This window comes from Lontra canadensis, unplaced genomic scaffold (genome assembly GCF_010015895.1).
Source record: "Lontra canadensis isolate GAN:19392208 unplaced genomic scaffold, GSC_riverotter_1.0 scaffold25, whole genome shotgun sequence".
NCBI lineage: Eukaryota > Metazoa > Chordata > Mammalia > Carnivora > Mustelidae > Lontra > Lontra canadensis.
Genome location: NW_022631019.1, coordinates 17,780,674 through 17,795,756, shown reverse-complemented (window position 1 = coordinate 17,795,756; position 15,083 = coordinate 17,780,674). Strand labels below are relative to the sequence as shown.

Genomic DNA, 15,083 nt, shown 5'->3' with positions numbered 1-15,083 from the left:
CCTGTAGTCCTCCTCTTTCCCATGCTGCCCTATTGCAGCTCCTCACTCTCCTTCTCCAGTTTCTTGTCTAATGTTGCACCCCCAAGTGTTGAGAGCGCCTCAGAACTTGGTCCTGAGCATTTTCCCTGCTACTCCTAATTCATCCACTGCATGATCTCACACACGTTAAATATCACATAAATATCATATATATGTATCAAGTCTGAACATCAGATCTGTATATCCAACTTTCTACTAGACATCTCCACTTGACATCTGTCACCTGAAATTCATCAAGTCAAAACCTGAACACTGTCTGCTCCTCCTCCATTTCAACGAAAGGCACTGCTACCAATCAGCGATTCTGATTAGAAACTCACACACATCTCCTTCAGTATCTTCCTATTGACTCCACCTTCAAAATTTATCTCAAATCCATTCACTTCTCCCCATCACCACCCTAATCCAAACCACCATCATCTCTTTCTCAACTACAATAGCCTCCATATAATTTGCCTTGTTTCCACTCTTGCCTCTCCTCTCCAATTCCTTTTCCAGACTACTCATCTTAAAATGCACATCAAATCATGGCACTCCCTTGCTTAAATCATTTTGAGACCTGCTCTTTTTACTAAGGATAAAATTCACCTGACCTCCAAAGACCTCCATGATGTGGTTCATCTATATCTCACACTGTACCTCAGTTTTGTTCTCTCTATTGCAGTCATACCTTCAAACAAAAATATTTCTTGAATATTCCTAGCCTTCACATATATCAATTCCTCTAGCCTGGAATCCTCTTCTCCTCATTCTTCTCTTAATCACCATTCATCCGAGCATCAATTCTAAGAGAACCCCCAATCAGCTTCTATTTAATCAGATTTCCTATCATTCCTTCTCAAGATGCCCTACTCTTGTCCTTACTATAATTATATACTGTCTTTATTCGTGTATTTCTTTAACATAAGCCTCTCCCACTAGACAAGGGATTATATGGGGTCTTAACATACTCAAATATAACATGTCAAAAACTAAATTCCTGACCTCCTCCCTGTCAGAACCAGCTTTCCACAGCCTTCCCCATCTCAATTAATGGCAGCTCCACCATTCTATAATTTCTTCAGAATGAAAATCTCAGAATCATCTCTGACTCCCCTTTCTCTCATATTCCACATCATGAAATCCTGTTATCTCCATCTCAGAAATACATCCAGAATCAGACTACTTCTCACCTTAGCCCAAGCCATCATCTCTCGCCTGAATGACTAAATAACACCTAACTGGTCCCTCTGCTTCTAACTATGCCTCCCTATATTCTGTTCTCTGCAAAGCCATCCAAATGTTGTTAAATCAAAAACAGCAGCACCCCTATCATTCTCCATACTCCTTACCCTACTTCAGTTTTCTTCATAGTCCTTATCACTAGCAGACGTACATTTATCATTTGCCTCCCCCACCTGAATATCAACTCCAGGCTGTTCCTTAATGTAGCCAAGCCACCACAACACTACCTCAATATCTGTTCAATGACTGAATAAAAAAAGAATGATTACTTTTCCAGCAGGCAGAAATAGGGAGTGGGAGATGGGCTGGAGAAGTCAAAGATACTTCAAATGAAGGAAACACCAGCAAAAATCTTACATGAAGACCGAGAAGTCCAGGGCATGTTCAGGATGAGTCTAGCTAAAATATGAGGTAAATGTGCAGCTGCTGTGGGAGATAAGACCCGGAACATAGCTGGGTCATGATCTGAAAAACTCTGCCAGATCAAGTGGCTGTATCTAATTCAATAAACATTTACTGAATTACAGTACATTTGAGGCAAGAAGTATAGGTTTTATTTTATTTTATTTTAGGCAAATTAAAATTACAGAATATTAATACATAACTTAGTTATTGAGGGAAAAGATACCAGTTTCTGGAAACAACTGATAATACACCACACTTAGTAGATTCCATAATACTAACTACCCTTCATCTGTCAGCATACAACATAGACACTTCACTCGTCTCTGAGTCAATCAGTTCATTTAGGTTGTCACATAAATCATTTCTTAAGGTCTTAACTCAACTGGAATTTTTTTTAGAGGTGAGGGGCAAAGGGAGAGGGAGAGAGAGAATCTTAGGTAGGCTCCACGCCCTGCACAGAGCCTGACACAGGGCTCGATCTCACTACCCCGAGATCATGACCTGAGTGGAAATCCAGAGATAGACACTCAACTCACTGAATCACCCAGATGCCCCTCATTTTTAAAAGCACAAGACAAAAAGTTACTATACCACATAGGAAAAAGCCATCAACTATGGTGCATTTACCCACCTACTGCTTGTCCATTAGGCTATACAGTAAGCTCCTTGAAGACCAGAGACCTCCTCTTATTTCTTTCTCTCCAGCACTTACTGCATGGAATGTATTCAACTAACATTTGCTTCTATTAATATCCCTATACTATGCTGGACCATTTCTAGACAAGATTGTATCTTATCTCCTCTAACTATAAAATGGGCATCTACCACAAGGCTGAAGAGGAAAATTAATACCAAAAAATAATTTTGATTTTCAGAAGAGATTTCTCCTAAAGAACGTAAAGGAACAGACTACCTTCAAACCATTTAATCAGTATCTATTCTACGAGCAATTCTAGGTTTGGCAAATTTCACCAAAAAAAGCTTGCTTTCTTCTAGCAAAGATCAAACAGGGTAAATGCTCTTTTAGTGCCACTGGGAAGTTAAATACAGATACAATCTGAGTTGCTTTGAAAAAAAAGGAAATAAAGTATATCTCCTTTAAACCAATTCACATCTTAATACATGTTATACACTAGACTGGGCTTCATTTTTCATTCCAAGTATTTTGCTGTCATGAAGAACATTAAAATACTCTCATCAATAAATCGTGCAAGTTTATAGAAGAGACTATAACATACAACAAAATAGAAATAGTAGCCATTTCCAAAGAAGGGGTTATAAGTAATTTTATTTTACATGTACTTTTTTGTGTTTTCAAGGTTGTCTATGTAAATGAATATGGTTTGTTACAACGGGGGGGAAAAACACATATTTTTTAAAGAACCCATTCCATATAAAATGAATATACTATGAAGCAGAAAGGATATGACATTACTTTCCAAACTGGGGGCCAATATTTAAAAGAAAGCAGATTGAAGTTAGATACTACTTATGCTAAGTGATTTAAAAACAGTGTATTTGTAAGCAAGGGTCCTGCAGACAATTACAGAATGCAAACAAAGCTTGTGTGACTGATGGCTAGCAACCGTTTTTACATGGTTTAATGAAGAATCAATAAGCCCTCAACATTTCTAAGCCAATATTCTGAATCTCTGTATTAACTAAAATATGCTGTAAATCAGAACTGCACATTCTTCCTAAGTTTATTTCTTTGAAAATTTTTCAATTCTATCTCAGACCTCTGTATGCGCAAAACCAAACTTTCACTTCCTAAGTTTTTATTTCTTTGAAAATTTTTCAATTCAAATAGATTTTATTCAAATAAAATTCAATTTTATTTAAAATAAAATAATATTTAAGATACTCTTAACCCATCTTTGGTATAAACTTTCACATACAGTCTTACTTGTCTACATTAAGTTGTTACTTTCATAAATTTAGACTAATACAGTCTCCTGGTTTTAAATAAAGGGGAAAAAAAAGCCAAAAACCAAACAAGGCTAATTGATATTCCTTATACCAATACTCTACTCAGTACTGAGCACTGAGGGATAAAGGCCAAGTCTTTTTGACGACAGGATTAGAAGTTCCAAGAGAATTCACAAACTGATGCCCTGAATTAAATTTAGATTCCTGTTAATTCATACTTGGAAGGTTTGTAATGATGTTATTTTCCTTCAGAAACTCCCTTTCCATTCTCTACAAGAGTCTCTAAAATGGGTGAACTTACCCCTCTCTTTGATCAAAATCTTAATTAATGCTTTAATCACACTTCCCATCCTGCCTAACATTTTTCCCTTCTATGGACTCACTAATTCCCAATCCAGGAGACACCTAACACTGAGAATCCAAAGCACTAATGAAACAGGAAGTGGGAAAGTCTTGCTCATCATTCTTTTACTGGCTTCTCAGCATCTCTATAAGCATCCTTTCAGACCAACCGTAATTTTCAGGGACAGCCAGGTTCTCCCCACCGTCTCTTTCCTATCATTATTCATATCGTGTTAGGCTTCCCATTGGTTCAGTCCCCTACCTCTGCAGCCCCTTGTCTCTTCCCCATTCGGGGTCCCATTCTCTCAGAACTTTACAGTTAAACCAAAATCATGACCTTGGCCTTTACAAAGGCCTTCAGGAATAGGTGAGACATGTAGAAAGAATAGAGTTCCCACTAACTTCACATTTTACATTCATTTTTTTTATCTCCTGAATTTCCCCCTCTGGAAACCTCAAAGGAACGGCAAACCAATTAGATCCAAGGTAACATTGTCTTACTGTTGAATTCATTTTTGTTCAATTATAAGAACAAAGTTCTCAGCATCACTTCCTATAAAAATGTATTTCATTTGTGTTTAAAAAAAAAAAAAAAAAAAGGAGGTTGAAAACTGCCCTTGATACAAAATATACAGAACTCACTTTATACTGGCAAAATAGATGAGGGTCTGCCGGTCTCTGAGATCTAGCTGCACCCTCCCAAACGCCACTGAGAAGTTGTTGGATAGACAGCAATCCAAAACATAGGGAGTATCAGGAGAACAAACAAGGCTGGGAAAATTGTATTCATGAGCAAAAACCTAAGTTGGGTTTTAAAAGTCTCATCCTCAACCTTTAAATAACTTGGCTCCTTGGCACTACAGATTTGAATCATTCCTGGCTCCTTCTTTCAAAAGGATCAGTCTATCCACTGTTTCCTGAATAATGAGTCTACAAATGTCAAAACTAGCATTTCCCTCTATCCCTCTCTGTCAAATAAATAAATATATTTTTAAAAAAACTGACACTCCCATTCTTGGCTTTTCCCAATCCAACTATTCCACCCACTTTTTCAAGGTCAAGTCCAAATCTACTTCCATCTTTCCCCCAACTCTTCTTTCCAATAAAATTTATAAACCTAAAGATAGGAAATGTTTAAAAATGTCTTATAACTTCCATAGTACCTAATTCAGTATGAGGCACTTAATTCATTCCAATAAATGCTTTAAGTCACAGATAATCAGACAGAAGTGACCTTAATGATGACCTAGGCCAAACCCTTCTTTTACACCTTGCTTATATGAATTATGCTTGACAATCAGAACTCCACCATTTACTTTTTTAAAAGCAATGGTTCTTAAACCTGTGTCAGGAATCCCCAGAAAAAAAAAAAAAAAAGACCCATATAGAACTTTTTATGTAATTTCAAGGATTTATAGAATCTCCTGAATCCTATTAATGAAGCCCACATTTAAGAATATACTGTCACTTAAAAAAAAAAGAATACTATATTGTCATCAACAACAAAAGTAAGTCTTTACTGTTGCTAAGCCCTATTCCTAATGCTTTCCAGAGAATGATGTATGGCTAAGTTACATTTCCCAGCCTTCCTTGCAATTAGATAAAGCCATGTGATCAAGTTCTCCCCAGTGGAATGAGAAAGGAAGTGAGAGGCAGAAAGTCTGGGCTAGGGCCCTTAAGAGTCATGTGCCTCCTACAAATTCTCCACCTCCCACTGGCTATAAACAGGACTTCCGTGCCACCAGCTTTGACAGCTTAGGGGAGTTCAATGCTCTCCGGGTTGATGGAAAAACAAGTTGCTAATGCTGTGGTCCCTAAATGACTCTAAGAAAGAACACCACCTCAGTGTCTAAAACACTCTCCTTGGACTGTTAAGTGAGAAAGGAAATATAACTTCCATCTTGTTTGAATCATTGTTTGGGGTGAATTATTTACTAAAGCAGCTCAGACTACCCTAATTAATATATACAGATTAGCAGCTGATCCCCTCAGCAACCGTATAAAATTGTTGTTATTATTATTATCCTGGTATTAGAGGTCAGGAAATTGAGGCACTGAGAACTTAAGAAACTTGCCTGATACACTACTGGAAGCCAGAGTCAAGCCAAGTAGTCTGGCTCCAGGGTCCATGCACACTGGAAATCCTGCCAAGTATTTCAAACGGAACAGTTATTCTTGTGTGTTATGCCACCCTGCACCAGACTAATTTTTTACAACCACCACCCCAATCCCAGCAGTTTCCTGACCACTGCCAACAGGGACTGTACTGGTTCAAAATCATGCATCAACAACTTTAAATTCCAGCCCATAAGGAGCGCCTGGGTGGCTCAGTCATTTGAGGGTCATGGGATGGAGCCCCAAGTAGGGCTCTGGGTTCAGCATGCAGTCAGCTTCTCTCCTTTTCCCTCTCCCTCTGCCCCTCCTCCTGTTCACAAGCCTGTGAGCACAGGCATGGGTTCTCTCTCTCAAGTAAACAAATCTTTAAATAAATAAACAAATTCCAGCCCATAAAACTAAACTCTACAGAGGGAGTCCTTCTATGCTGAGATCAGAAATACCATCGCATCATACCAAAGCTACTGGTAAGGGCTGGGGAGGCAGCAGAGTCAACAGGAGCTGGGCTTATACAAGCCAAAGGAAAAAAACAATCAGTCATTTTCAGTTTCTCTCATTGTGTGATTTAATAACTAACATTTTTACTTAATACAGAAATCTTGGTTTCCAAAGTCTGAACACGGCCAAGAAGAAATATTGATGGAAAATTGGCAGGTACAAGAAAAGACTAGAAGTACTACAAACTGGAGGGAGGAAAAAGCAGGTAGATCAAATAATACAGGGTTTTAGAAATAAAGGACCAAGGTTTGAGACTCAGACTATGAAGATCTAAGTAAGTAGTTCCCAATTCCAAAGCATATCAACACATATATAAATAGCAGAGTGCTAACAAAAAAGGAAACAACCTCATTTCAAACATTTGGTACCCTCTTATTTTCCAGGCACTTGGAACAGTATGTAGACTTTACCTTCAAGGAATTAAATGTCTATCTACAAGGGGAGATATGCATATAAATATGTACATACAAAATGACACACACTTAGCATCTATTTTCTGTGTATCAGAAACTGTTCTAAGGTTATTACATGCTCCATATACCAACTAATTTATTCCTATGAGCTTGGTCTATTAATATCCTAACAGTACAGATGAGGCACAGAGAGGTTTAAGTAGTGTGTCCTGGAACACACAACTAGTGAGTGGACAGAGTGGATTAGAAATTTTAATTACATTCAAATTATAAGGGGCCTTATGTCCTTGCTAAAGGATCTGACCTTCACCCTATTGGTTAGTGGTTCCCAACTAGAGCTGGTATATCATAATATACACACCTACCCGGCCCCTCTTGGTGAGGGAAGAAGGCATTCTCACTGTTGAGGATGACTGCCTTTGTATGCTTTTTTTATTATTGGGAGGGTGCCCTACCCTCTAGGTGTTGGAAGGAACAAACACAAATGGAGAATTGCACTTATCCAGGTGATGGGGAGCCAAGGGACTCAAGGGTAGAGAACTCCAAAAACAACACTCACCAGGAAGGCAACGTAGTTGTGAGTCCAGTCACACTAGTTAGTAAGGTCCTGGCCTATTTCTCTTCAATTTAAAGCTACCTAAACCGGGAAGCTCAATATCCTTTTCACTCACACGCTTTAAGTGTAGATAATAGATTTTGGCTACAAATTCAGATACCTCTTGGCAGAATAATTAACACTGTTTAACATACCATTCTAAACAACCATGGCCTCTGCCCACTCACTGCTTTCAAAATAACCGTAAAATCTTCCCCCATTTGCATTTCTCATATATAGGTTTGGAGAAGAAAACAAGCACACTCTAACAACAACCACCAAAAAAACCTCCACCACGATTTACCTGGCCCTTTTTTTCCTCTTTGAAATAACTATCCTGGTTTATATCAGCACAATGTCTTACATAAGCAGAACCACAAGGCAGCAGAAAACCTTTCACGTCTTATTCCACACAAAAAGAAAATAAGTCTCAGAAAGGGAAAACAACTTGCCCAGGGAGTACAGAACTGTGTGACCTGAACCCTGGGTCTCTGCCACGAAGCCCTGTGAGAAAGGCTCACAATGAGTGGTAAGCAGGATGCTGTTAGATGGATCACAACATTTTTTACTTTAATAGTTACGCACAGGAGAAATATAATCACCACATCGAATCAGTTTCAGATATTACTGCAAGATACACTTAGTAAATGATACTACACATCAACGCAAATATGGAAAACTGGGAAGCAGGATACAGTCACTCAAGTTTGAGAAACAATGCACCATGCCGCTCTCATTCTAACTAAAGGGTTAAATTAATAGTAGGCAGAGCATTAAGCATAGATCTCTTCCTCTCTAATTCATATAATTCATACACTTCGTTTCTTTTTCTTGTCTTGTTGTATGGCCTAGGACCTCCAGAACACGGCTGAAAAGAAACCATTACTGACAGTATCCTTACCTGATTCTAAATTTAATGCTACCTCTAAAGTTTCACCATTAAGTATCATGCTGGTTTGTTGTTTTGTTTTTAGAACTTCCGTAGATACGTCGCTGTTGAGTTTACGGACATTCCTTCCTATTACTAGTTGAATAAAACTTTCTGAACATTGATCTGTAACCCACCCTTCTTCCTTCCACCCATCTTACTTTCTCTTATTTCAGGTTCCTTCCTACATCCTCTGCACTTCCCAGTACTGTATCTGCCACAGAAACAAACAGAATCTTTGAAGACATTCTGGGGGTTCTGCACCTGTCTGCTGTACCAGTTCCCCAACCACAACGTTTCTAACACCAAAATGTTTCTAACACCAGTAACTGAAAGAAAATCCTAAAACATTGTTCTGATCATGTCTTCTCTCCCATCTCTCAAACACACCCTTCAGTACCTTCCCTTCTTTAAAATAAAAACTCAGGGAAAAAAGACAAAATTGTTCTAAATTCCTGTTAACTTTCCAATTCACAGCCTAGCTCTGTGTAAGTAAGTGACTATGAGAATCTCAAGGATTTTGAAGTTTTGAGGGAGGCAGCTGGAGCCAGATGCTCATAACTTCTCTCTCCTTTGCTAAAAAGAAAAATATTAAGGAAGCTAGGAGAGATAGGGATAATATCTGTAAGCAAATAAGGTAGTTCCAGGAAAGCGACCAGAGGGGAAAATCAACTGTTTAAAGCCCAGGCAAGTTATGAATTCTTCCCCTCATCAGCTTTTCTTTCAAAACAAAAGGGCACTCAAAATCTTTCCCGAGGCAGCAACACCAAAGGGAGCAGCCAAAATGTTGCATCATACAAACCACTCCGAGTTTGAGAAACAAGAAACCCAGATGGTGATAAAATACCTAAGACAGGAAAACCCAAGTTGGAAATCTAGGTCCTTCCCGGAAGCCCTGCTGCTCTTCTTAAAAAAAAAAAAAAAAAGAAAGAAAACTATTAAGATCGCATCGAAAATTAAACTTAAGAGTTTCATGACAGCGGGAAGCGAAATGCTCTCTGACAAAGCATTCCAAGAAGTTGGGTTCATCATCTCCCGACCGAGAGGTTTCGGCCCCTGTCCGGGGAGACGCGGGGGTGAGGGTGGGGTGCAGTCGGGCCGGCGCCTGGGCGGGAGCGGGGCTGGGGGTGACGGGTCCACCCCCGGCCGGGTGCTGGAGCAGCGGCGCGTCCCACCCAGACGCGGGACGACGGTCTGGCGGCCGCCGGAGCCCGCGCAGCTGGAGGCGGTGAGCACCGCTCCGCTTGCCGGCTGCCGGGGGTCCCGGTCCCGCCCCGGCTCCCTCGACCGGCCTGGGCGGCGGGAAGGCGCGGGTGGGCCGGAGACAATGGGCCGGGGGCGGGAGAGCAGCTTCTCCCGGCCGGGGGGGGGGGGGGGCGCCCTAGGGCGCGGCCGGGGGGGGCGGGCGCCGCGCTAGGGCGCGGCGGGGGCGCGGGGACCGAGGAGCGTCCGGGGTGCAGGGACGCCGCACCCCCCACGGCCGGCTGGGCGGACGCCGGGGGCTCAGCGCGGCGGGACGGCGGGCGAGCGCTCACCTTGACGAAGAGCTCGATGACGGGCTCTTTGTCCTCCTCCTTCAGCCCGTTCAGCGGCATCGACAACGCCATGGCGGGTTCGGCTGCGCTCCGTGGACGGCGGCGGCGACTGCTGCTCCTGCTCCGGGGACTGCTCGGGCTGAGGGCTCCCGCCGCGCTGCGCTGCGCCTCCCTGGACAGTCCCGGCGTCGAGCTCTCCTCAGTCTCCGCTGCCCAGCACCGCCCCACGCCCCGCGCGCGACTCGGAGGCGGCCCCAGCGCGAGCCGCTTCAAGCCGCGGGGCGGGGACCGAGGGCGGGGCCTCGCCGGGGGCGTGGCCAAGGCCCTACGTCTCGGGACCCCGGAGGAAACCTGGAGGCCGAAGCCGGGAGGGTGTGGCCTCGGGCGAGGGCGGTAAAGAAGCTCAGGCTCTGGCGGTAGGTGGGCGGGACTCCGAGCCACGCCTCCCGAGGGGGCGGGAGGGAAATTCCCCCCGGGGGCCGGAGCCTGACACCGCCTCCCGCCGCGGCGCGGGCGTGTCCTCGCAGCTGCTGCTGGCGCCCTGCCCGGTGACCTCATGCCTTCGGCTGTCCTGGGGGGGGCGAGGAGGCGCCTCCCGCTCTGTCCCCCCGCTGCAGCCCACTGGATCCAGCCCTTTCCCGCGGGCGGCCACCTCCCCAACTCCCTCTGTTAGGCGGAGCTGCCTTGCGGAGGGACAACTCTTTGGAAAGTTTTCATCCCCTTAGAAACACCTATTTTGGGACGCCTGGGAGGCTCAGTGGGTTAAGCCTCTGCCTTCGTTCGGCTCAGGTCATGATCTGAGTTCTGGGATGGAGTCCCCCCATCGGGCTGTCTGCTCAGCGGGAAGCCTGCTTCCCCCCGCCCCACACCCGCGCGCGCGCGCGCGCGCACACACACACACACACACACACACACTGCCTGCTGCTCTGCCTACTTGTGATCTCTGTCAAATAAATAAATGAAATCTTAAAAAAAGAAGAAGAAACAAAGAAACACCAATTTTTTTCCTCTGACTTCTTTTTCCTTCGACTCTCGGGTCACTTCTATCTTGGGAGCCAGCATATTGACAAATGTATCTTCAAGGCCTTAGGTGGTAAACAGCAGCGACAGGATCCCTTTCCAAGAGCCTGCTGTCTTGAGCTGCAACCCCAGTGCCTGAAGGCCAAGAAGGATTCCCAAGCCACTTCCATGCTGTTCCCCCTGCCTGGACTGATTTCTTACCCCCACTCACCTGGCCAGCTCCAATGTGCATCAGAATCACCTGAATGCTACACCCAGACCTGCTTTATCCATCCAATTCCCCTTCTCTGGAGAATCGGGAAATTCACATTTTAACAAGCATCAGGACAATTTTGGTATTGGTGGTCCTCAAACGGAGAAACTGCCCTAGGTGTTCAGCCCCGGAAGGCAGGGACTCTGAATCTTCAAGCCAGGCAGGAGGTAGGAACCTAGTCCAGGTTTGCTACTGCTGAATGCCTGAGACAAATGTCACCCCCACTCTGGGAAGAGTTACTCCTTCCCTGTTCTGACTTTCGGTAATACTTGACTCACAACTTTTCCCCTCCTCCCAGGTGAAGTTGAAAGATGAAGGCCAGTCGTAGGAGGTTTGTCTCTCTATACCCTTAGTGTATTAACACATCTCAGTGTTGGAACAAATTGAATGTATGCATGAAAATACTGTGAAACGGGGCGCCTGGGTGGCTCAGTGGGTTGAAGCCTCTGCCTGCGGCTCAGGTCATGATCCCAGGGTCCTGGGATGGAGCCCCGCATCAGGATCTCTGCTAGGCAGAGAGCCTGTCTCCCTTCATTTCTCTCTGCCTGCCTGTCTGCCGACTTGTGATCTGTCTGTCAAATAAATAAGTAAAATCTTAAAAAAAAAAAAAAAAAGAATAAAGAAAATACTGTGAAACCTGCAGCTTCCTCCTCTCCCAGACCATAGCAAGTTGCTCAAATATTCTGGTAGGGACTCTGTGAATGAGACAATGTCCCCAGAAGTCAGGAGCACTGCTCTAGAGTCAGAAGAAGTGCTGACTGGGACGCCTGGGTGGCTCAGTCCGTTAAGCCACTGCCTTTGGCTCGGGTCGTGATCCCAGGGTCCTGGGATCAAGTCCCACATCCGGGCTCCTTGCTCAGCGGGGAGGCAGCTTCTCTCTCTCTGCCTCTGCCTGCCACTCTGCCTGCTTGCTCTCGCTCTCTTTCTCTCTCTCTGACTAATAAATTAAAAAAAAAAAATCTTAAAAAAAAAGAAGAAGAAGAAGAAGTGCTGAAACCCCTAAGCTTTGTTTCATTATGGCGGGAGGGGCGCTCTTAACCAGTCTTTGTCTTACCGCAAGTGCTCTCCAGTCAGTGGTGGCTGTTAGCTCTGCCATGAGCTTTGTATCATCCCCATTCACCCCTGCAGGCTAGGATGATGTCATATTCAAATCCCTCCTTGACCAGCTTGTTCGTTGAAAAGAAATACACACCAGGGTGCTGCCCCCCAGACAGGGACTCCAGCCTAAAACAAACTGCAATGCCTGTCTGGACTCTGAGAGGGCCTCAGTATTCGTTTTTCACGAAATTATGACCTGAACCCAAGGTCCCTTCCAGCCACCTCCCTCCACCCTGCCTGAAAAGCAACCACAGTGGTCTACCTAGTTCAAAGCTAATCCAAGTCCAAAATGGTCAAATGAGGGGCACTTGGGTGGCTCAGTGGGCTAAGCCTCTGCCTTCGGCTCAGGTCATGATCTCAGGGTCCTGGGATTGAGCCGCACGTCGGGCTCTCTGCTCAGTAGGGAGCCTGCTTCCTCCTCTCTCCTCTCTCTCTGCCTGCCTCTCTGCCTACTTGTGATCTCTGTCAAATAAATAAATAAAATCTTAAAAAAAAAAATTCTTTTAAATGGTCAGATGAAACCCCAGAAAAGGCCCCAAACTGGCCTTGGAGCCAAGGAGCAATTTCCAGGCATCCTAGTCTCCCAGATGTGCCTGAGGGTTTATCCAGTTCATTGTGAATCAGCAAACATTCCCTGTGGTGTCCGTTGCAGGTCAGGTACTGGTCTCCCAGCACCAGGATAAGGAGATGCGGAAAGCCTGGGAGCAGGGGTCTTTAGACCTTCTTGACTACACTCAGATCTTAGCTGAAAGGAAACCAAACATTCTCCTCCACAGAACGCCAAGGCAGTGGTGGTCTCCAGGGCTCAAACCCCAAGCCTGTGCTTAGACCTGGTCACAGTCACTCTTACCTGGTTTTCCCAGTTTCAACCCCATGGGCTCACAGGCATGGGCAGAGAGGGGGTGAGTTGGGATGTTTATGCAGGGAAGGCTCCGTGAGCACCTTGCATTCAAGTCTCATTTTCCAACTGTGAAACGTATGCATAGTTTGCATTCTAAACTCTTGTTTGTTTCTATAGCACACACACCAACTTTAAAGACGGGTGGAGATGTGCTCTCTTTCCCACCTCCCCCACACCCATCTGACCTCATCTTAACTGCTCTCCCTTTTGCTCTCTACCCCAGCCACACCCACCTCCTTGCTATTCCCTCAATAGCCCAAATACACTCCTGCCTCAGGGCCTTTGCACTTGCTCTTCTGCCTCCCCCAGAATTCCGGCGACTCCCACTCCCTTACCTCCTTCAGATCTTGGCTCTCATGCCACCTGCTCTGAGAGATCTCCCAAATACCCTCCTGTCTGACAGTGCAAGCTGTTCTATCTCATTCCATCCTCCTCTTTACCCCTTCCACACCACCACACTCAGTTATCTAGTCTACTTATTTCTTTGCATCTTATCTGTGTCCCCACACTAGAACATCAACTCCTATGAGAGTAGGGATTTTTGTTTGATTTTGTTTATGGCTGTATTTCCAGCTTGTGGAACTGCTCATGGTACACAATAAAAACTTAGGGAATGAATGAACGACCGTGTTCACAGTATGGTTTTCTGTACCCCAGGCATACTCCGAAGGGTCCTGCTTGCCTGGTCTGAGAAGCCAGGTGCTTTGTGTGTGTTATGATTGCCACTTGCCAAGGAGTCATGTTTTCCAAAGGACAAGATGGCGCCTCCAGAAATCTTCCCTTAATGACACACTTTCCTCCTCCCACTCTTGATTATGTCACATGACTGGCCGATGGTCTCCACCCCCTTTCTACAGTTGAGGCAGTAGAGAGGTGCTATGCACATGCACTCAGGACCAGACTGCCCCGTTTCCACCTTGTCGTGTCCTAGCTCAGCATAACTTATTCAGTCTCTCTGTGCTACAGTCTCTTATCTGTAAAACGGACCTAAAAATTGTACCTATTTGATAAGATCATTGGTGAATGAATCTACGTTCAATGCTTGCAGTGGTGCCTGGCATGTGGTCAGTGCTCTGTAGGGACCATTGGTATTATACCTGTATGTGCATTGGCTTTGACCACTGAGTTCCCACACTGCATGCCAGACACCTAGCTGGTTGTTTCCAGAACCAATCACATCTATTCCTCAGGGGGTGTCAGAGGAATAGTTTTCATGGTCCCCATTTTACAATTAAGGAAACGGGGTCAGAGGAGATAAACAGAAGCTGTTCAGCTGGGAAGACGGTGGGCCCGAGATTCAAATCCATGACTATCTCTTCGCTACACTGTCCACTAAGTGGGTATGGGAAAAGGTGGGCTCCTACTCATCCTTCAAGACCCACTCATATATCCCTCCGCTCCATGGAGCATCTTTCCACCATGGCATTGGTCTGGATGCTACACAACCCAACAAAGTCAAGGTGAGGGTGGTGGTGCAGTTCTCTGCAGCATGTGCTTCCCTAGCAGACTGCCTGATTTCCAAACCCCGCTTGGGTGGATTACTCACGTATGTTCCCTCATCACTACAGCAGGCCATATAAGAGAACCTAACTCATAAAGTCATTGTGAGGATTAAATGAGATAATACCTGAATAAAGCATTTCATGAGCAGCATTTAATAAATGTTAGCTATGATTACTATTCATATCAATGTGTTCTGGTTTTCTGTGAGCTTCTCGGAGCACAGGGAAACGTGTCGTATACATCCTTACTTGAGCTAAATATTTCACTTCCTGGCCATGTGATTTC

General features: G+C 44.6%; 1 protein-coding gene across 1 annotated transcript in view; it reads right to left on the bottom strand.

Moving 5' to 3' along the window:
- CLIC4 (chloride intracellular channel 4) overlaps positions 1-10,268 on the bottom strand; it is a 67,727-nt gene extending 57,459 nt beyond the window's left edge. Inside the window, exon 1 of the mRNA XM_032863791.1 lies at positions 10,024-10,268. Within this exon, the coding sequence (XP_032719682.1) occupies positions 10,024-10,095 (72 nt within the window). The 5' untranslated portion in view covers positions 10,096-10,268. The remainder of the gene's footprint in view (positions 1-10,023) is intronic.
- Between the last annotated feature and the right edge of the window lie 4,815 nt (positions 10,269-15,083).